At 43.3% G+C, this 21,115-nt stretch overlaps 1 protein-coding gene across 8 annotated transcripts in view; it reads left to right on the top strand.

Moving 5' to 3' along the window:
* The first annotated feature begins 704 nt into the window (after window positions 1–704).
* Window positions 705–21,115, top strand: part of FMNL2 (formin like 2) — a 342,363-nt gene continuing 321,952 nt past the window's right edge. For 2 of the 8 annotated variants that reach the window (XM_073634145.1, XM_073634151.1), the window contains exon 1: window positions 707–1,260. In XM_073634145.1, the coding sequence (XP_073490246.1) occupies window positions 1,144–1,260 (117 nt within the window). In that variant the 5' untranslated portion in view covers window positions 707–1,143. Of the gene's footprint in view, window positions 1,261–21,115 lie in introns of all 8 variants that reach the window. The other 6 variants (XM_073634150.1, XM_073634153.1, XM_073634147.1 and 3 more) reach the window with 5 other exon arrangements.

Raw genomic sequence — 21,115 nt, 5'->3', positions numbered from 1 at the left:
CCTCATAATTGTTGGGGGGGGGGGGTTTTCAGTGCCATGCCACGCCACCAGGGGGGTTCTTTTTTTTGTTTGCCACCCCCCCAAAAGAAGAACCCACCAGCCATAACTGGTACAGAGTCGCATGCCCTCATAGTTCTCAGGGAGGGTTTCAGTGCCATGCCACGCCACCGGGGAGGGGGTGTTCCTTGTTTGCCACCCCCCAAAAGAAGAACCCACCAGCTTTCACTGGTACAGAGTCACGCGCACGCCTAATTGTCACGGGGGGGGGGAGTTCAGTGCCGTGCCACACCACCGGAGGGGGTGTTCTTTGTTTGCCATCCCCCAAAAAGAAGAACCCACCAGCTGCCGCTGGTACAGAGTCGCACGCCCGCATAATTGTCAGTTAAGGTAAAGCAGTGCTGCATCGCAAAAAATGGGGCTGAAGTGGTTAAAATACACCTATAATAAAAATGATAGACCCTACATTTCTTTGTAAGTGGGCAAACTTACAGCATCTGCAGGGGATCAAATAATTATTTCCCCCACTGTATTACATTTTTAGGTTTGGGTTTAGTTCCCCTTTCGTTTATTTTTTTTGCTGAGCCACTGATTCCAGAGCCCTGATTACATCCCATCCCTTTGCTAATAGTGACACCTCTATGGGCAGGAGCTGTCCATCATCCTGTCCTCTCCCCACCAGCAGCATCATCATCATCAGCAGCAGCAGCAGCAGCAGCTCTACCCTCACCTGAGCGGAGCCTGCTCTGCCTGGATCACTAGAGGGAGCTTTTCCCTTTGCCTTGGACAATGAAGGGAGTTTCCATGTTGTGCTGAGTGAGGCTGGCTGCTGCCCGGAGCCTCCTGTGCTTCTCTCTCTCTCATTGAGCGGCACGGAGCGGGGAGGGGTGTGCGAAGCGTGCAACATGCAGATGCCATCCGTGCCCCGGAGCCCTTCTCTAGGATCCCAGCCGGGCTTTTTCTGGAGGGCACCCAGGGCCAGGAAGGTGGCAGAGCTGCCAGTGTGCTAGAAGGGCAGCTTCTATTGTATCGTCCGATCTGCCGCCAGGACTGGTGGGGAGGGAGATCGCTGGAGGTGGTGGTGGGGGGGAGAAGAAGGAGGACTGATTTCCCAGGAAAGGTGGATTATTGCAGAGACTGCACATCATGGGGAATGCTGGCAGCATGGATTCCAACCAAACCGACTTCAAGGCGCACAATATGCCACTGAAGCTGCCCATGCCAGAACCAGGGGAGCTGGAGGAGCGATTCGCAGTGGTCCTGGTGAGTAGCGCTGCCTTTGGCTGTAGCCCTGTATGCCTATTGATGCTCACTCTCAGCACCCCCCTCCTACCCTGTCTCTCCTAGCTGCTATTGCTGTTCCCTTCAATGCAATTTGCACTGGAGGAAGAAAAAAAAAGGGCTGCCTTGCAAAAAAAAAAAAGCCCCATTGTCTGATGGTTTTCAAGGGGGGGTGGTTCAGCCAGGCACGTTTCTCCTACCAGATCCTTTCAGCTTGTTCAGCTAGGAGAGCTGCTTTGTAGTGGAAGGATTGGCATGGTGTCCCATGTGGAGATATTATACTGTAAAGTCACTGCTTGGACAAGCTGTCTATAGAAGAGAGGGTAGGAGGTGGTCACCATTGGGAAGAGATGACATCTGCAGGGTGTCACTCTTTCAAATAGAAAGCCATTGATTCCATTTTTTTGGAAAGAGAATAAAAAACTTGGGTGCTTAGAGGAAACCTTTTATGAGAGACACATGGAGGCCTCCATTGGCCTCTTCCAGTTGTCTGATTAGTACAATGACCAACTGGATTCAGGAAAGAGTCAAGTCACTGGCGCAAGTGTGCATATTAGTAAAACTGGGGTTTTGGTGGAGCACTAGAGTTCCTATGGAGGTTGCTAGGGGTACCTTGAACAAGGAGCAATTTCTGCCCCTCAGATAAGTTCCCACTGACACCAATGATCATTTTAATTATCTATAGGAAGGGTATCCTTGCCACTGAATGCTGGTTTAAGCATTCTTCCCACTGACCACCAATATAAGAGCACTCTTCCCAATGACCACCAATGTGGGGAGCATTCTTCCCACTGACCACCAATATAAGAGCACTCTTCCCAATGACCACCAATGTGGGGAGCATTCTTCCCAATGACCACCAATATAAGAGCACTCTTCCCAATGACCACCAATGTAGGGAGCATTCTTCCCACTGCCCACCAATATAAGAGCACTCTTCCCAATGACCACCAAATGTATGGAGCATTCTTCCCACTGACCACCAGTGTATGAGCAGTCTTCCCACTGACCCCCAGTGTAACAAGAAGTTTTCCTACTGTCCACAAATGTAAGTGGTATTTTTCCCACTGATCACCAGTGTAAGGGGCATTCTTCCTACTGACGGCGATAGACAGGAGCATTCTGCTCACTGAACACCAATGTAAGGAGTATTCTTCTGACTGGTCACAACTCTAAGAAGTATTCTTCCCACTGACCACCAGTGTAGGAAGAAGTCTTCCTACTGGCCACACATGTAAGCTATTTCCTACTGACCACCAATTTAAGGAGCATTCTTCTCACCGATCACCAGTGTAAGAAGCACTGTTTGCACTGGCAACAAACTTAAGGGGTATTATTTCCACAGATCACAAATGTAAGGGGCATTCTTCCCACTGACCACCAATGTAAGGAGTATTCTTCCCACTGACCACCAATGTAAGAAACATTCTTCCCACTGAACCACCGGTGTAAGAGCAGTATTCCCAATGACCACGAATGTAGGGAGCATTCTTCCCACTGACCACCAGTGTACATTCTTTCCACTGACCACAAATGTAAGAGCACTCTTCCCAATGACCACGAATGTGGGGAGCATTCTTCCCACTGACCACCAGTGGAAGAAGAAGTCTTCCTACTGTCCACAAATGTAAGTGCAATTTTTCACACTGACCACCAGTGTAAGGAGTATTCTTCCCACTGATGGTCATAGAAAGGAGTATTCTGCCCACTGAACACAAATGTAAGGAGTATTCTTCTGACTGGTCACAAATGTAAGCTATATTGTTCCTACTGACCACCAGTAAGGACCATACTTCCCTGACCACCAATGTAAGAAACATTCTTCCCACTGATCACTAGTGTAAGAAACATTCTTCCCACTGACCACCAATGTAAGAAACATTCTTCCCACTGACCATCAATGTAAGAAACATTCTTCCCACTGACCACTAATGTAAGAGACATTCTTCCCACTGACCACCAATGTAAGGAGCATTCTTCCCACTGACCACCAATGTAAGGGACATTGTTCCCACTGACCACCAATGTAAGATGCATTCTTCCCACTCGCCACTAATGTAAGGGGATTTCTTACTGCTGACCTTTGCACTAATGTACAGTGAACTGTAGATACAGTAATTATTAGCAGGGGTTCCCTGAAAATGGAAAGTTCTTTCTAGGGTTCCTCCATTTTAACAAGGTTAAGAAAGACTGCTCTAAAGTCAGACATCCTGATTTGCATACATGTCTATCAAGGGTTCTCGTGTATCCAGGTCTTTGTATAGCAGCTAATAGTAGTCATATTCAGGCGACTTGTTCTGTAATGTTCAAAATGTTTCGCTGCTGATCCATGTAGCTTCCTCAGCTCAAATCTGATGATCACTTGGTTGAGTGGTGAAACATCTTCAGAACAAGTCCAGTTAATTGTGACTTTCCGCTACTAGTTATTTCCATACTTGTTCCATGTAAGGGACACAAAGTATCAAAGCATGAGTTTAAATGTGACAGCTAGGAAACTAGCATTTGCAGAATGAGAAGTAGCAATAGAAGCCTCCATGTCTCTATTAGGAAAGGTTTCCTTTCAAGTGAAGTTTGGTTTGGGGGGAAGTGGGTTTCTGATCCAGGTGGAAATAAGCACTTGGTAGGAATTTGGGAGGAGGGGTGACATCTGTGTTCAGTCTATTGTGGTCTATGAAATATTAACTTTGAGCCTGTTTAATGAGTATGGCTGCACTTGATGTTTGCTCTCTGATCCAGATGATTGCTGTGAAGTGTTTGTAATTCTGAATACAAGCTTAAGATCCTGGATGGAGTAGCAGTTATACAGTGAATTAAGTATGCCATTGACAGGAAGGATAGTGTGTTGGATCAGATTGACAGGAGGGATTGTGCACTGTGTCTGATTGTCAAGAGGGATTGTACACTGTGTCTGATTGTCAAGAGGGATTGTGTACTGTGTCTGATTGTCAAGAGGGATTGTGCACTGTGTCTGATTGTCAAGAGGGATTGTGCACTGTGTCTGATTGTCAAGAGGGATTGTGTACTGTGTCTGATTGTCAAGAGGGATTGTGTACTGTGTCTGATTGTCAAGAGGGATTGTGTACTGTGTCTGATTGTCAAGAGTGATTGTGCACTGTGTCTGATTGTCAAGAGGGTTTTTGTACTCTGTATGATTGTCAAGAGGGATTGTGTACTGTGTCTGATTGTCAAGAGGGATTGTGTACTGTGTCTGATTGTCAAGAGGGATTGTGCACTGTGTCTGATTGTCAAGAGGGATTGTGTACTGTGTCTGATTGTCAAGAGGGATTGTGTACTGTGTCTGATTGTCAAGAGTGATTGTGCACTGTGTCTGATTGTCAAGAGGGTTTTTGTACTCTGTATGATTGTCAAGAGGGATTGTGTACTGTGTCTGATTGTCAGGAGGGATAGTGTACTGTGTCTGATTGTCCAGAGAGATAGTGTACTGTATTTGATTGTCAGGAGGGATAGTGTACTGTGTTTGATTGTCAGGAGGTATAGTGTACTGTATCGAATTTCAGAAGGGATTGTGTATTCTCTGATTGTCAAAAAGGATTATGTACTGTATCTGACAGGAAGGATTGTGTACTGTATCTGATTGGCAGGAAGGATTGTGTACTGTATTTGATTGAAACAGGGGATTGTGTACTGTACCAAATTGTAAGGAAGCATTGTGTACTGTATCTGATTGACAAAAAAAATTGTGTATCTGATTGACACGAGAGATCTTGTACTGTAATAATTGTCAGGATAGATTGTGTACTGTATCTGATTGAAAGAAGGGATTGGGTACTGTAACTGAGTGACAGCAGGGCTTCTGTACTGTACTAATTGTCAAGGAGGATAGTGTACTGTATCAAATTGACAGTAGGGATTGTGTAGTTAATTGTCATGAAGCATTATGTACTGTATCGAATTGTATGGAAGGATTGTGTACTGTATCTAACTGTATGGAAGGATTGTGTTTTGCATCTGATTGTATAGAAGGATTGTGTACTGTATCGAATTGTATAGAAGGATTGTGTACTGTATTGAATTGTATAGAAGGATTGTGTATTGTATCTGATTGTATGGAAGGATTGTGTACTGTATCAAATTGTAAAGTAGGATTGTGTACTGTATCTGATTGTAAAGATGGATTGTGTCCTGTATCTGATTATAAGGAAGGATTGTGTACTGTATCGAATTGTAAAGAAGGATTGTGTACTGTATCGAATTGTAAAGATGGATTGTGTACTGTATCAAATTGTAAAGAAGGATTGTGTACTGTATCAAATTGTAAAGAAGGATTGTGTACTGTATCGAATTGTAAAGAAGGATTGTGTACTGTATCGAATTGTAAAGAAGGATTATGCTCTGTATCTGATTGACATTAGGGTTGATTTACTAAAACTGGAAAATGCAAAATCTGGTGCAGCTCTGCATGGTACCCAACCAGCTTCTAACTTCAGCTTGTTCAATTGAGCTTTGACATAAAAACCTGGAAGATGATTGGTTTCTATGCAGAGCTGCACCAGATTTTGAACTCTCCAGTTTTAGTAAATCAACTCCATTGTGTAATTCCTAGGGGTTTAATGAGTGACTCTAATTTTTGTTACATTTGTTTCTAAACATCAGTAAAGTGAAAGTCCAAAGTTTGTAAACAGTATTCATCGCCTGTCTTGTTTTGATATGCCTAAGCATACCTTTGAATCACTGTTTAGATTTTGTTCAGATTTTGTTTTATTATTTTTATGTATTTTTTTATCATTCAGGATGGTCTAGAGAGGTACTTTCAGTTGTCAGTGGAGTTCTTAGTTAGACCGCACATTCCAATCATCAACTCAAAATGAAATGAATTGTCAGTTTGCAATGTTAAGGGCAACGTGACTGAATCTCTTGAAAGCTCACCTCCTGACCCACTTTCTTATTTATTGACCCATTTTCATTCAAGAATCCATCCATGACAGTCCACACACTTCTCCCCTGACAGGTGTCCTTAAAATAGCTCCATTTGCCAGAAGAACAGTATTCAAATGTAAAAGAACCCTGTAACAAAGCAAGGCACCTGTATGAGAAGTAGCAGATGGAAGCTTCCAGGACATATATCAGGACTTATATGAGTTCTGTAGCAGTGAAGTGGGACCTGTGTGTTTTCCTTGCATGGGATGTCACTACCCTTAGAACTAGTATGTAATCCACGAGTCACAGAATGGCAGCTTGCATTTCACGCTTCTCACCCAGGTACCTCGCATTGTAACACCATGGCACTCAGGTCACCTGCGGCTCTCTACTTTATTGTTTTATTACAAAAGTTATCAGGAACCGGAAGACCTGAGTCTCACTTTCAGGTTGATCCTGTATTTTATAGTAACCACAAACTATAAAGATAACATATTTGATTAAACAGTTAAAACTAGTGCCTGTTTGACTGATATAGGCAACAAGTCATTTCTTGTGATCCTTAAAGTAACTAAGGTGCAAAAAATTCAACTCCTCGAAGCAAATGTCTTTGCAAGAGGTAATTGGTGCTTTCCAGCCAACAGGAGTGGCCCTTTAAAAGTTTGTAACACTGGGCATCATATAGGTATCCCAGTCATATGATTGGCTGCCACCGTGATCACATGAGCAGGGAGCCTGTCCCAACAGTGAGCAAGAGCTGTTGGTGACAGTGCAGTCACTGTGTGTGTGGGGGGTGGGGTGGCGGGGTACAAAGTGAGTGTGATCCAAGCCTAAACAACGGACCTGGGCTGTTCGCATGTATGTGGCAGCTTGATGCTAAAAGCCATTGCTATGCTGCCCATATTAATGGTACGGCCACCATTAAGGGGTTAAATACTTACCTCTCCTGCTGCCTGCGCCACTGAACACCACAACATAGAGGAATTGTCCCTTGAAGTCTCTGCAGAAACCAGCACTTGCAGGATTGTTGGTCATCTGTGTCTCCTGCTCAGGGTGGAAAGGAGCGGCGATGATGCACAGCAGAGCTCATAGAGTAGAAGGTAGAAGCATCATAAGGAGCCAATCAGTGTGCTGCTTCTCCTTTCACTACTGTATAGGTGGAAGTGAAACGGCAGCAGGGAAATATCAGGTCCCTTCCTCTGCTTGACAGGGCTATGCTGTGGCAGAGCTGTATATATCCCACGACTGGATGGACAGAAGTACAAATCCTTTGACAGGTTAAACAACACCTATATACATTATGTACTGTATACCATCTGTGTATTTAGCCATTTGCCTGGAGTGTAGCTTTTATACTGTCAATCTGATGGAGAACATACAGTATTTAACAACACTGCAACAAAACTTTAACAACCAATCAGAAATCAGCATTCATCTCTATAAGTGCAACTGAAATGAAGTGCCATGGCTTGCAATGGGGTTGATTTACTAAAGGCAAATAGACTGTGCACTTTGCAAAGTACAGTTGCTCCAGAGTTTAGTAAACAAGCAGAAGCTCTGCTGACTTCCATCATCCAATCATGTACAAGCAAAAATGCATTTTTTAAATTTTTCCTTGCACGTGATTGGGTGTTCTTTGCAAAGTGAAGCCGTACCTTGTTTACTAAGCTTTAGAGCTGGGGTCTTCAAACTGCGGCCCTCCAAGTGTTCAGGAACTACAATTCCCATCATGCCTAGTCATGTCTGTGAATGTCAGAGTTTTACAATGCCTCATGGGATGTGTAGTTCTGCAACAGGTGGAGGGCCGTAGTTTGAGGATCCCTGCTTTAGAGTAACTACGCTTTGCAAAGTGCACAGTCTATTTGCCTTTAGTAAATCAGCCCTCATATGTCAGGGCTCTCTGCTCTCTTGGAATGTTAACGTTGAAGACTCTTGAACTTGGTTGTGCCACAAACCACAGCACTATCACTAGAGTCAGAGTAATATGTCACACCCCATCCAGGGTTATAATTCAATTCTGCTTCTCATGGGATGATGTAACTGAAATGATAATGGTATTGCCCATATTCATGCTTTAACTCCATTCTTCATGATTTTCCTAGTAACCGGTGAGCTTGGGATAAGCAAATATTAAAATAAATAACAAATAAAAATAAATACCTGTCTATGGCCATCCGTATTCTTGGAATGTGTTTTGCTGGTTGGCAAAACGCAGCTCCACTTTATAAGGTAACAATCACAAATAATACTGAAGTGTAAAGGGTTAATAAATGCAATGGTAGCATCTAGAAAGTGAATTACTTTTTTAGATTTCCTTTTATTAATATATTGTGTCTATTGATTTTTTTCACTTTTATGCGCAGTTCAAGCTGCCTAGCAAAACTATCGGTGACAGATTGGGACAAACTAGAACATTGCCAGGGGTTTTTAAAGTTTAAACAATAGAAATAACAGGTGTTTGTTGTAAGCACCCCTGGCAGTGCTAATCACCTCAATAATAGATGAATTCTTTCTTAGTAAAGGCGGTAATTACACTTCCAAAAACGAAAGCAAAGAACTGCTGAACTGTAAATCTAAATAGGTACCTCTTTCCAGTGGCAAGTGTGGTTTGAACACTTTGGTCTCTATGGGGGCTGGTGCAGTGTTTACATCTCCCAGCACACACAGTAGGGTCTGGTGCGGTGTTTACATCCTCTGGTATACAGTAGGGGCTGGTGCAGTATTTACATCCCCCAGGACACAGTAGGGGCAGGTGCGGTGTTTACATCCTCGGATGCACAGTTGGGGGGTGGTGCAGTGTTTACATTCTCTGATGCACAGTTGCGGGGTGGTACTTTTTTTACATTCTCTGATGCACAGTTGCGGGGTGGTGCTTTTTTTACATTCTCTGATGCACAGTTGGGGGGTGGTGCTGTGTTTACATTCTCTGATGCACAGTTGGGGGGTGGTGCAATGTTTACATTCTGTGATGCACAGTTGGGGGGTGGTGCAATGTTTACATCCTCTGATGCACAGTTGGGGGGTGGTGCTGTGTTTACATTCTCTGATGCACAGTTGGGGGGTAGTGCAATGTTTACATTCTCTGATGCACAGTTGGGGGGTGGTGCAATGTTTACATCCTCTGATGCATAGTTGAGGGGTGGGGCTGTGTTTAAGTCCTCTGGAGCACAGTAGGGACTGATGATTACATCCTCTGGTATATAGTAGGGGGGTGGTTCAGTGCTTACATCCCCCAGGATACAGTAAGGGCTGGTGCAGTGTTTACTCCCTCCAGTGCACAGTAGGGTTCGGTGCCGTGTTTATATTCTCAGGTGCACAGTAAGAACTGGTGCAATGTTTACATCCTCCAGTGTAAAGTAACAGGGTGGTACAGTGTTTACAACCTCCAGTTTATAGTAGCAGGATGGTACAGTGTTTACATCCTCTGTTGTACTGTTGGAGTCTAGTGCATTGTTTATATCCTCTTGTGTACAGTAGAGGCTAGTGCTATATAGTAGGGGGGTGGTAAATTGTTTACATCCTCCGGTGTACAGTAGGGGGTGACACATTGTTTACGTCCTCTGGTGTACATTAGGGGGTAGTGCAGTGTTTACATCCTCTGGTGTACATTAGGGGCTAGTGCAGTGTTTATATCCTCTGGTGTATAGTAGGGGGTAGTGCAGTGTTTACATCCTCTGGTGTACAGTAGGGGGCGGTGCAGTGTTTACATCCTCTGGTGTATAGTAGGGGGTAGTGCAGTGTTTACATCCTCTGGTGTACAGTAGGGGGGTGGTGCATTGTTTACATCCTCTGGTGTACATTAGAGGGTGGTGCAGTGTTTACATTCTCTGGTGTATAGTAGGGAATGGTGCAGTGTTTATATCCCCAGGTGTACAGTATGGGGTGGGGTGCAGTGTTTACATCTTCCGGTGTAAAGTAGGGAGTGCTGCAGTGTTTACATCATTTGGTGCATAGTAGGGGGTTGGCGCAGTGTTTACATCCTCGATGTACAGTAGGGGGCTGTGCAGTGTTTACATCCGCCAGTGTATAGTAGGGGGTTGATGCAGTGTTTACATCCTTAGGTGTACAGTAGGGGGGGGCGCATTGTTTGCACCCTCTGCTGTAAAGTATTTACATCCTAATTTTTGTATTATTATTTTTTTATTGCTGAATGGCAATTTTGCCTTGCAGTACCACACTGCAACTGTGAGCTAAGCGTTTGATCTCAATGGGTGAGTTTGACAGGCGGTGCCACCTGTTATACTCTAAAGCCCTGTTATACTCTGAGCTTAAATTGCTGCCTGCGTTCAACTCCTTCAGGCTGTAATGTTAGGATTCGGGTGGGCAGCCAGGGGGTAGTAAAACTGCTACTCAGCTGTGTGTTTTTGTGTTTTTCCCCCGGTGTGGCATAGTGCATCATATGTCATTTGTTGGTCCTGCGTTTACTGTAGTTCCACTTTAATAAAACTGAGTAGCTTATTCCCTACAGTGGGAACCAACAGCAATTTTCCTTTGTGCCGTCTTGAGGGCCCCAAGCGAGTTCTTCTGAATTTCCAGTAATAAAATGGCGGTGCCGTCATAGAGGCGCTCACATGGCTGGCGGTGTTTTCAGCTACTATTCTGTGTACATTTCACATGTAAATCCATTCACTCCTTAGTTATTCAGAGAGGCAAACACCCTGCAAATGGCTGAGAATTCCTCAATGTCAAGTCAGCTCTCACTGCCCTGGTGACTTATTAACTTCCCATTAAATAAAGCAGTCACAGTTCACTAGACTTGGACTGGAATTATGGACGTGTGGGATCAGATTTTGAATATTGTTTGAAAGGAAGTCATTTTTCAAAAAGACATACATGGACACAGAGGGGTTTATTTACTAAAGGCAAATAGACTGTGCACTTTTCAAAGTGCAGTTGCACTTTGCAAAGGCAACAGTTGCTCCAGAGCTTAGTAAATAATGGAGAGCTCTGCTGACTTCCATCATCCAATCACGTGCAAGGAAAATGACAAAAACAGCATTTTTCCTTACACATGATTGGATGATGGAAGTCAGCAGAGCTCTCCATTATTTACTAAGCTCTGGAGCAACTGCCTTTGCAAAGTGCAACTACACTTTGAAAAGTGCACAGTCTATTTGCCTTTAGTAGATCAACCCAATCAGTCTTATGTAACTAATCCCGGTTTGAATCACATCAGGACACTATCTGCATGGAGTTTGCATGTTCTCCCTGTGCTTGCCTGGGTTTCTTCCCATGCTCCAAAGAAATGTTGGTAGTATTATTGCCTTCTGTCCAAATTCCTAGTTTCTGTATGTATGCAGGGAAGATGGGGACCTAAGTGCTCTTTTGGACTTGCAGTGCCCTCTGATAAGTGATCTGCGTTCGGGTCGCTTTTCAGAGGGCATTTGACATGCAATTAACACTTATTTGCTTAATTGCATACGGTTGCGGAACAGCCCCATGGAAGTGGTTGTAAACCCACTCCACTAAAAAAAAAAAAAAAACCTGCTAGACAAAGGCATGATGAGCTAGTATGCATAGTATACTAGCTCATTATGAAATACTCGCCTTAGATCGAAGCCCCCGCAGCGGTCCCCATACACTGGTCCAGCGAAATCACTCCCGGAGTTATTTCCGGATATCACCGGCTCCGGCAGAATTGAATCTATTCTGATATCGCTGTTTTACTAACCTGACAGCTTATTATTTTAAATGGGAAACCTTCATTATGTTTGCAAATATTAAAGATTCTAACGACCAGCAAGAATAAGTCCTTACATTTAACCGCTTGTCAAACAGCCGCTGCAGTTGTACTGCAGCAGGTTGGCTCAGCTGTGCAAATCGGCGTCATTGTACGCTGGGCGCGTACACGGCGATCTCCGGCGACCCGCGCATGCCCATTCGGTAGTGGGGGAGCCAGTCAGCGGATCCGGCGGACTTGATGTCCGGCGGCCATCCGCGATTGCGCCAGAGAGAGGCAGAATGGGTTTCTGCCAGTGTAAACAAACAGATCCCCGTTCTGACGGGAGTAGAGAGAGATTGTCTGTTCCTAGTGATTAGGAACAGCGACCTCTCTCCTCCTCCAGTCAGCCCAACCCCCATACAGTTAGAAATACCTCCCAGGGAACACATTTAACCCCTTGATCACCACTAGCGTTAACCCCTTCCCTGCCTGTGATATTTATCCAGTAATCGGTGCATTTTTATAGCACTGATCGCTGTATAAATGTCACTGGTCCCAAAAAAGTGTAAAATGTGTCTGAACCCCCAAAAAAGGATAAAAAATTAAAATGCCATAAATCTATCCCCTATTTTGTAGACGCTATAACTTTTGCGCAAGCTAATCAATATACGTTAATTGGGATTTTTTTTTACCAAAAATATGTGACAGAATACATATCGGCCTAAACTGACGAAGACATTTTTTTTTTCATTTTTTGGGGGGATATTTATTATAGCAAAAAGTAAAAAAGATATTTTTTTTTTCAAAATTGTTGTTAATTTTTTTGTTTATAGCGCAAGAAATTAAAACGGCAGAGGTGATCAAATACCACCAAAAGAAAGCTCTATTTGTGGGAAAAAAAGCACGTCAATTTTGTTTGGGTACAGCGTCGCACGACCGCGCAATTGTCAGTTAAAGCGACGCAGTGCAGCATCGCAAAAAAATGGCCTGGTCAGGAAGTGGGTAAATCCTTCCAGGGCTGAAGTGGTTAAAGAGCATCTGTCATTTCAGATCCATCATGGCAGCACCTGTTAGCGGGCATCCACTTACCTGCTGCCACCACGTCCCTCACCTTGTTGGGTCACTGCCGCATCACCAGCCGTCCCATTAAAGTCTATGGGACTGTCAGTAAGTCAACAGCGGGTCTGAGGAGGAGCCGCTGCGGGACAAAGATGACAATTGCTCTTTAAAAATTATGATTTAAATTGAGTTGATTTAATTCAAGCCTTTTTACTAATGATTTAAATCGTGATTTAAATCAAATCCACCCTGGCCAAAAGGACTTGGTGGTGCCTCTCCAGGCTGAGGTGTAAAGCCCCATTGGCACTCCGAATAGTAGGGATACCAGCGTAATGCCCTGTACACACGGTCGGATTTTCCTTGTTGTTGGAAATTCCGACCGTGTGTAGGCTCCATTACACATTTTCCATCGGAATTTCCGACACACTAAGTTTGAGAGCAGGATATAAAATTTTCCGACAACAAAATCCGTTGTCGGAAATTCAGATCGTGTGTCAAACAAATCCGACGCACAAAGTGCCATGCATGCTCAGAATGAATTAAGAGACAAAAGCTATTGGCCACTGCCCCGTTTATAGTCCCGACGTACGTGTTTTACGTCACCGCGTTCAGAACGATCGGATTTTCCGACAACTTTGTGTGACCGTGTGTATGCAAGACAAGTTTGAGCCAACATCCGTTGGAAAAAATCCATGGATTTTGTTGTCGGAATGTCCGATCAATGTCCGATCGTGTGTACAGGGCATTAGAGAGACTCATCCAGTGACCAATGAACATTTTATCTTGAAGGCACGCACTTTTTTTTTTGCCACACTGGTATCGAATCGCATGGGTGTTCACACCCATGTGATCCATTTCTGCCAATCACACCGCGTTTTGCAAACCGCTTTTGGGGTGTTGTTGATGTAACATTGACACCCTCAGCGTTTCGCACAAACAGAGCGCGATTGTGATGTGGTGTGGGAAACGCACAGGAATCTCTGCGAATCATACATCGCATCAGCGTGAACCTAGACATAACCTTTTTATTGGTGGTGATGGTCACTTGTCCAGATTGTGTTCGGTCAGTGTCCTAATCATCACCGCTGTGCCATTAACATGGTAGCTCAAGTTTTCCCAGCTCACCCAGTGCCGTGTTTGTTCAGATGTGGCTGGGGTCCCATTAGTAAAACAAATATCGTCTTGTTCTCTGAGCATATACACAGTTTGGAAAATTCACACTCGGAATAGTCACGTGCTGCGTGGTCCTGATTAACCAAGTGGCCTCCAGATTTCTGCAATCCTTAGTAGACCTTTTCAGTTTTTCGGTGGCTGTGTTATTGGGGAAAGGCATGTTTTGGACCACCCAGAAGAAGAACTAAAGTCACGATGAAGAAATAGGAAGCTGCATCTCTTGGGAAATGAACTTGCTATTTCATAAAAAGGTTCATTTTTGTCAGTGGTGATCACATTTTTTTGTTTTGTTTGAAAATTAGCTGTCAACCTTATCCAAAACGGTAATATCAGTTTCGTATGATTGCTGGCAAGTTGAAACACATGCTGGTTTCTTATACTTTTCCAGGAATTTAGCGGTGAGGTATCCTCACCAGAATTACCACTGTTAACTCATCTGTCTTGGCTGGTAAAATGCTAACTGAGGGTGTTGAATTTACACAAAAGAAGCACAGTAAATCCTTGGATTGCGAGCATAATTCGTTCCAGAAACATAATGCAAAGCACTATCAAAGCGAATTTCCCCATAAGAAATAATGGAAACTCAAATGATTCGTTCCACAACCATTTGCTGTATTTATAAGTCCTTCCGTTTAAAGTCCATATAAAAAGATTATAGCAATGTGATAGGTTGTGTAACCATAAAATGTCCATCTACAAATGGAAGCCTCAACAAGGGGATTAGAAGCAAATCCAGCAGGAGCTACAGAGTATAAAAGAGAAGAGAGGCGCCTCTAAGTGTAGCAACATGGTTACATTTAATGAAGGTACAACATTTAGCAACTCACATGGTTGATGATTAAAAGACGCACATCTAAGTATGCAGGCATCCGGGGTAAATCTGTCCACATAGACCATCCTCCGCACCTAAGTCTCTCACCGCTGTCAGTCTGCAATCGTGACCAGGAAGACTACCCTGCAGTAGAGCAATTGAACCGCTCGTTGAGTGCAGCATGGAAGGGACGTCAATGTGGAGGACGGTCTATGTGGACAGCTTTACCCCGGATGCCTGTATACTTAGATGTTCCTGTTTTAATCATCAACCATGTGAGTTGCTAAATGTTGTACCTTCATTAAATGTAACCATATTGCTACACTTAGAGGCGCCTCTCTTCTCTTTAATACTCAGTTGTGACATGATGCTACTTATATATCAAGACATCGTTTGTATATCAAGTAAAAAATTATTTAAAAATTTTGCTTGTCTTGCAAAACGCTCTTAAACCAAGTTACTCTCAAACCAAGGTTTTACTGTATTATAATGTAGAAAAAACAAATACATTGGAAATCCATTTATGTGGGAATGACACCATTTAAGGCCCTTTTTACACGGGCAGTCTGATCATGTCCACCTATCAGTTTTTTAGGTGGACCCGATCGATCGTAACTCTATGTAAGTCTATGGGCAGGTAGATGTAAACAGACCAGTGTCTGTTTACATCTGCTTACCTCCAGGTCCCTTCAAGTCCAGAAAACAAATGTAAAAAGGTCTGCGTCCTTTTCCCTTTTGAATTAAATGTGGTGGATTGGAGGAAGTATGGTGTAAGTGGAAGCAAGTCCATTTACATTGAGCCGACCTGTAGATCCAACATGGGCCTGGAAAGCTCCAGTTTTTAAATGGCACTTAAAATGAAATGGATATGGATGGATGTGACAAAAGTGACATCTAACCTGTTCTGCTCTGAATCAGCGGGGGGTCTGTTAACGGATCCCCTGCTGAATAGATCGGGCATCACCTGTGTGAAATTGGATGAGGAAGAGGTAAACGATAAGGTGGGAGTGTGGGAAAACTTTGCCATTAGTGTATCTGAATGCCCAAACACTAATGCCCTGTACACACGATCGGACATTGATCGGACATTCCGACAACAAAATCCATGGATTTTTTTCAGACGGATGTTGGCTCAAACTTGTCTTGCATACACACGGTCGCACAAAGTTGACGGAAAATCCGATCGTTCTGAACGCGGTGACGTAAAACACGTACGCCGGGGCTATAAACAGGGCAGTAGCCAACAGCTTTCGTCTCTTAATTTATTCTGAGCATGCGTGGCGCTTTGTGCATCGGATTTGTGTACACACGATCGGAATTTAACCGATCGGATTTTGTTGTCGGAAAATTTTATAGCCTGCTCTCAAACTTTGTGTGTCAGAAATTCCAACGGAAAAAGTCCGATGAAGCCCACACACGATCGGCATTTCTGACAACACAATCCGATCGCACTTTTTCCGTCGGAAAATCCGACCGTGTGTACAGGGCATAAACAAAAAACGGACGAACGGTCGCCCGAAAATCTGATCGTGTGTACGAGGCTTAAAAATGCTTGTTCAAGGTCAGCGACTCATTAGGTAGTGAAGACTGGATCAGGATTACGGCCCAGTGATTGCACCTTTTAAAAACAAGTCATCAGTGGCAACATTTCTTCAATCACTTGTTAAGGTAACCTTCTTTCCACATTCCACAGGAAACACAAACAGGGAACCCTTCACTTGTTGCAGTGAATGCTCAGATCACCACCAGACTATTTTGTGGAGCTAACTTAATGCCAATCTGAAGCTGCTGGTTGCTCATAAATACTCAATCGTTTCTGGAACACGTTGGCTAACGTTTATTTATTTATTTATTTTTTAGTTCTAGCTTTGAAAACCTCCTAAACCCTTTGACTTTATAGTAGAGGGTGATTCCACATTTTAAGGTGTAAGTAGAAAGGTTTGTTTGCTGTGCTGGCCAATGAAGCCAGCAAAGTGCTATAGAGGCAATGGGGTAGATTTACTAAAACTGGTGCACTCAGAATTTGGTGCAGCTGTGCATGGTAGCCAATCAGCTTTTAACTTGTGCTTGTTCAATTAAGCTTTGGCAGTAAAACCTGGAAGCTGATTGGTTTCTATGCAGAGTGGTACCAGATTTTGCACTTTTCAGTTTTAGTAAATAACACCCAGCGTCATTTTTACACATGGAATATCGGGAGCTTTGCGGCAGACGTCACAGATGTTGGAGAATGACTCTACGTTGGCTGTTATTGTGTGGTAGATTTGTGTTGAAATCTGCACACTCTGCTGACAAATCACTTGTAAGCTAGTTTTGATGATTGCTTCAGCACTGCTAACCAGCTATTCTTCTATGTGTTAATCCCCTCTTTCAGGATGGAATGTCAACTGGAAGGGGAGGGGGGCTTCATGTGCAACTGGAGGTGTGTGCTTCATTGAGTTGTCTTTCTACTGGTTGAGTGAAAAGAAAAGAACATACCATTGTTAGTTAATACACCCTTGCCATCATCTGATAATTACCTTGAAAAATCTGGACACTGAAAGAGGTCTAGACAGGTTCTCACTAAGGTGTGAAGTGCGCAGTATTTAGTTTAGCATGTGCTATGTACTTTGAAGAGGGCCGGTCTGTCTTTATGTCACCCTCTGCCTGAGGTTGGCCTTAAAGGTCTGTTCTGTGTATGTAAATAAGGATGACCTTGGTAGGGTTACCTTGATGCTGCTTCCATGGTGGTGACATCACTGGTGGTAGGGCTGAATGTATTCTTCTCCCCTTGCATCTTGAGGATGACTTTCTCAAAGTATCCTTACATACATAAATGGAGCTCATAGCCAGATTTTTTTCCAGGCAGAGGGAAGGAATGAGAAGGGATTGGGCCTTGCTGGTGAATCCAGCGAACAAGGAACTGTGTACTCTTAGGCCAGTGTCTTGCAGCAACTCACCAGTGGCAGGTTTTCTCAAAAAGCAGAGAAAACACTCTTCTGCATCTATAGTGCCACTCGTTGGTTGAACCAGTGTGGTGTCTTTCCCTTGAGAAGTTTAGGGATACTGTTGCTGGAAAGTAGGCCACCAGACACAGGATCACTAATGGGACATGGCCTTTAGGGTTGCCACATTCTCTGGGAAAAATACCTGATTCTATTTTCCCTAATAATACCACTGGCAACAAGTCCAATGTTTACTCGTAGAATACTAGCCAGGTGGCAGCCTTATGTGTTCTACTAGTTAGGTTACCCGATAATTTAATTTTAAGCCAATCTATCCTAACCTCTCCCTGGTCTGTCCGAACTTGGTAAACGGACATTTCAATACGCCAAACCCACATCAGAGTACCTCTAGATTGAGGGAAATTTGGAGGTCAAAGAGTCATATACAGGCTAATTCGCCATTCATGAACTTTCCTTTTTTTCCCATTTGTGACAGTAGTCCATGGTTTCTCAACCAGGGTTGCATTGAACTCTAGGGTTCCTCCAGGGGTGGCAAGGGGTTCTTTGAGCAATTAGCAATTTCTGCCTCTCATAAGTTCCTACTGATACCAGCTATCTGTAAGGGGGGTAATTCTTCTCAATGTCCACAAGTGTAAGGAGCATTCTTCCCACTGACCATCACACTAATGTATCATGAGTTGAAGATACAGTAATTTTTAGCAGAGGTTCCCTGAGGATGGAAAGCTAATAAATTGAATGCATAGTTATGCACCACGTTTCATGGATCAGTGGACCTCTAATTTGTTTGAAGAAAGAATAGTTCCTGGTGCCCAAGGCAACCAGTCAGCTTTCTCCTTCCAAATATTTACTGCAGCAAAGAAGAGTGGAATGAAAACTCTGATTGGTTGTTGAAAGTAAGGCTGGCTATAGAGGGGTAATTGTTTTCGATCAGCCATTGGGCAATAAAAAAATGAATGTATTCCCCCAGCCATCTGTACAAATAAGGTGGATGGAGGAATCCTCCCCACTATGTTATTGTATTCTCACAGCAGGGACTCCTCCACTGTCAGAATACACTGATCAGTGCTGCAGCCGATTGGCTGCAGTTGCTGACCAAATGTAAAATTTTTCATCATTCCTATTTGAGAAAAGTTGATTGTTAGATGGCAATGGAAGGCCAATTGCATATGGCTGGGTAGGCCCAATAGGTCACACAGGAGCAGGGGCTCAACTGCAAATACAATGTCTACTACTCCTGTGCTGCTGGAATTTCAGGAGAGATGAACAGCAACAGCCCCCATGTTTCTATCATCATTGGTTTTTTTAACTGTTTTACCTATATGTGTATGTGAATGTATATTAAGTGAGTACATGACAAAAGTGTAGCAATTCACGTGGAATGCATCTTGTCTTTTCTCCTGGGTTCTTTTAAAGTGTGTCTATAGACAAAAAAATGCCTATTTGTATTTTGGATAGAGTGTGGAAGAGTTAGAACCTCTATCAAGTTTTTATTCCCCCTGAGCTTGCTATTGTTGTTGCTGCTGCACCGGGGAGAATCACCTTTTTTTAATAGGCCCCATTCACAGCTGTGTAAAAAAACTCCTGCTTGCTGCATCTTTGATGCACTTTCATGAAAATGCATCTTATATAGCATGCAATATTATAGAATTATATATAATATATTATATAACAGCTAGTAAAAATGCATGTAAAATGTGCCAATACGAACTGCACAGATGTGAACTGGCCCCTAGTCTTTGTGCGTCTGGGAGAGAAAGTGATGGGAAATCCAAAAGTTACACTTGTCACCAGAATAGAAGGTTACAGGAAATCTTACAATGGAAAAATTGGTTCTGGTGGCCAGTTTTTACTCACTTCAGAGATTTTCTCATGCCTCCTGTTGTGTTTCCTTTAGATCTCCTCAATGGGCTTTAGGGCTCATGTACACACAGGGGTTGATTTACTAAAGGCAAATAGACTGTGCACTTTGCAAAGTGCAATTGCACTCTGCAAGTGCAGTTGCTCCAGAGCTTAGTAAAGCTTCACTTTGTAAAGAATATCCAATCACATGCAAGGAAAATTTAGAGAACAGCCTTTTTACTTGCACATGATTGGATGATAGAGGTCAGCAGAGCTTATTAAGCTCTGGTGCAACTGCTCTCGCAGTGTGCAACAGCACTTTGCAAAGTGCACAGTCAATGTCCTTTAGTAAATCAACCCCATAGGCTTTTTATGGAGTTGTGTTTAGGAGCTTTGGCAAAAAAAAAAGCCAAAAGATGTAATGTACATGAGCACTGCAGTCACACCTCTGTGTTTTCAATCACGAGCAGATTTGCTGCGATTTTGTCTGCGATTTCAAAGCGCCAAGGTGTGAATGACACATATTTGATATGCCATTCATCGCTGTATGGTTCTGCCACGATTGTCGCACAATAAATCATGCTACAATTGCGGCAACCTGCATCACGTGAAGCTTGTCGCCCAAAATATGTTCAGGAGCTTCTATTGGCCATGCTTCAAACGATGTGGGTTGTCATGATTGCAGCGCGACAATTGTGGCAGAACCGCATCGTGATATTAGGTGCCATTTAAATGAATGGCATATCAAATATGCGTTCTGCAATTTGTCGTTCACACCTCGGCGCAAATCTGCCCGTGATTCAAAATGCCAAGCTGTGAATGCATCCTTAGTCATTACCTTTCCAAAAAAAATCGTTTGCCTTTTAGTCAGCAAGAATAAAAATTTCCTGATAGTTAATATTGCTTTGACATTGATTGTTGAGTGTGGATGCTGACTACTGCATCTTCTGAAACAGGAACAAAAACCCTAATAATACCTAAACACAAGATCAAATGATATGATGATTGGTCTTTATTACCACTACATAATTTTTAGGGTTGGTTCACACCACAAAAACACACTCCAGATCCGTTCCGGATGCATTTTTGCATGTGCGTTTTTAACATGTTTTTGGCGCACTCTGGTGCATTTTGGATGCGTTTCCAGATGCATTCCAGATGCTTTTTTTCTGCTTATCTCCTGTTTTTTTTTTCATTTTTGGTGCATTCCAGTGCGTTTTTGATGCGTTTTACCACATTGCAGTACAGTCCAGTGCAGGAAAAATGCAGCATCTTCTACTTTTTTTTTTTCTGGAACTGGAAAGCCCTGGAACTGATGGCAGTGTTGTGGACTATGCCATTGGATACCATATAACCTACTTTCAATGCGTTTCTGAGGCAGAAAAGAAACGCACAGGACTGCATGTGAACTGGCCTTTAGTAAATACTAGTTCTAGCTGCATGTTTTACTCACCCATTTTGCTGCAGAGTCCA

Source organism: Aquarana catesbeiana, linkage group LG06, assembly GCF_042186555.1.
Source record: "Aquarana catesbeiana isolate 2022-GZ linkage group LG06, ASM4218655v1, whole genome shotgun sequence".
Taxonomy (NCBI): domain Eukaryota; kingdom Metazoa; phylum Chordata; class Amphibia; order Anura; family Ranidae; genus Aquarana; species Aquarana catesbeiana.
Note: the sequence above shows the minus strand (reverse complement) of the source record. Positions and strands in the feature narration are given on the sequence as shown.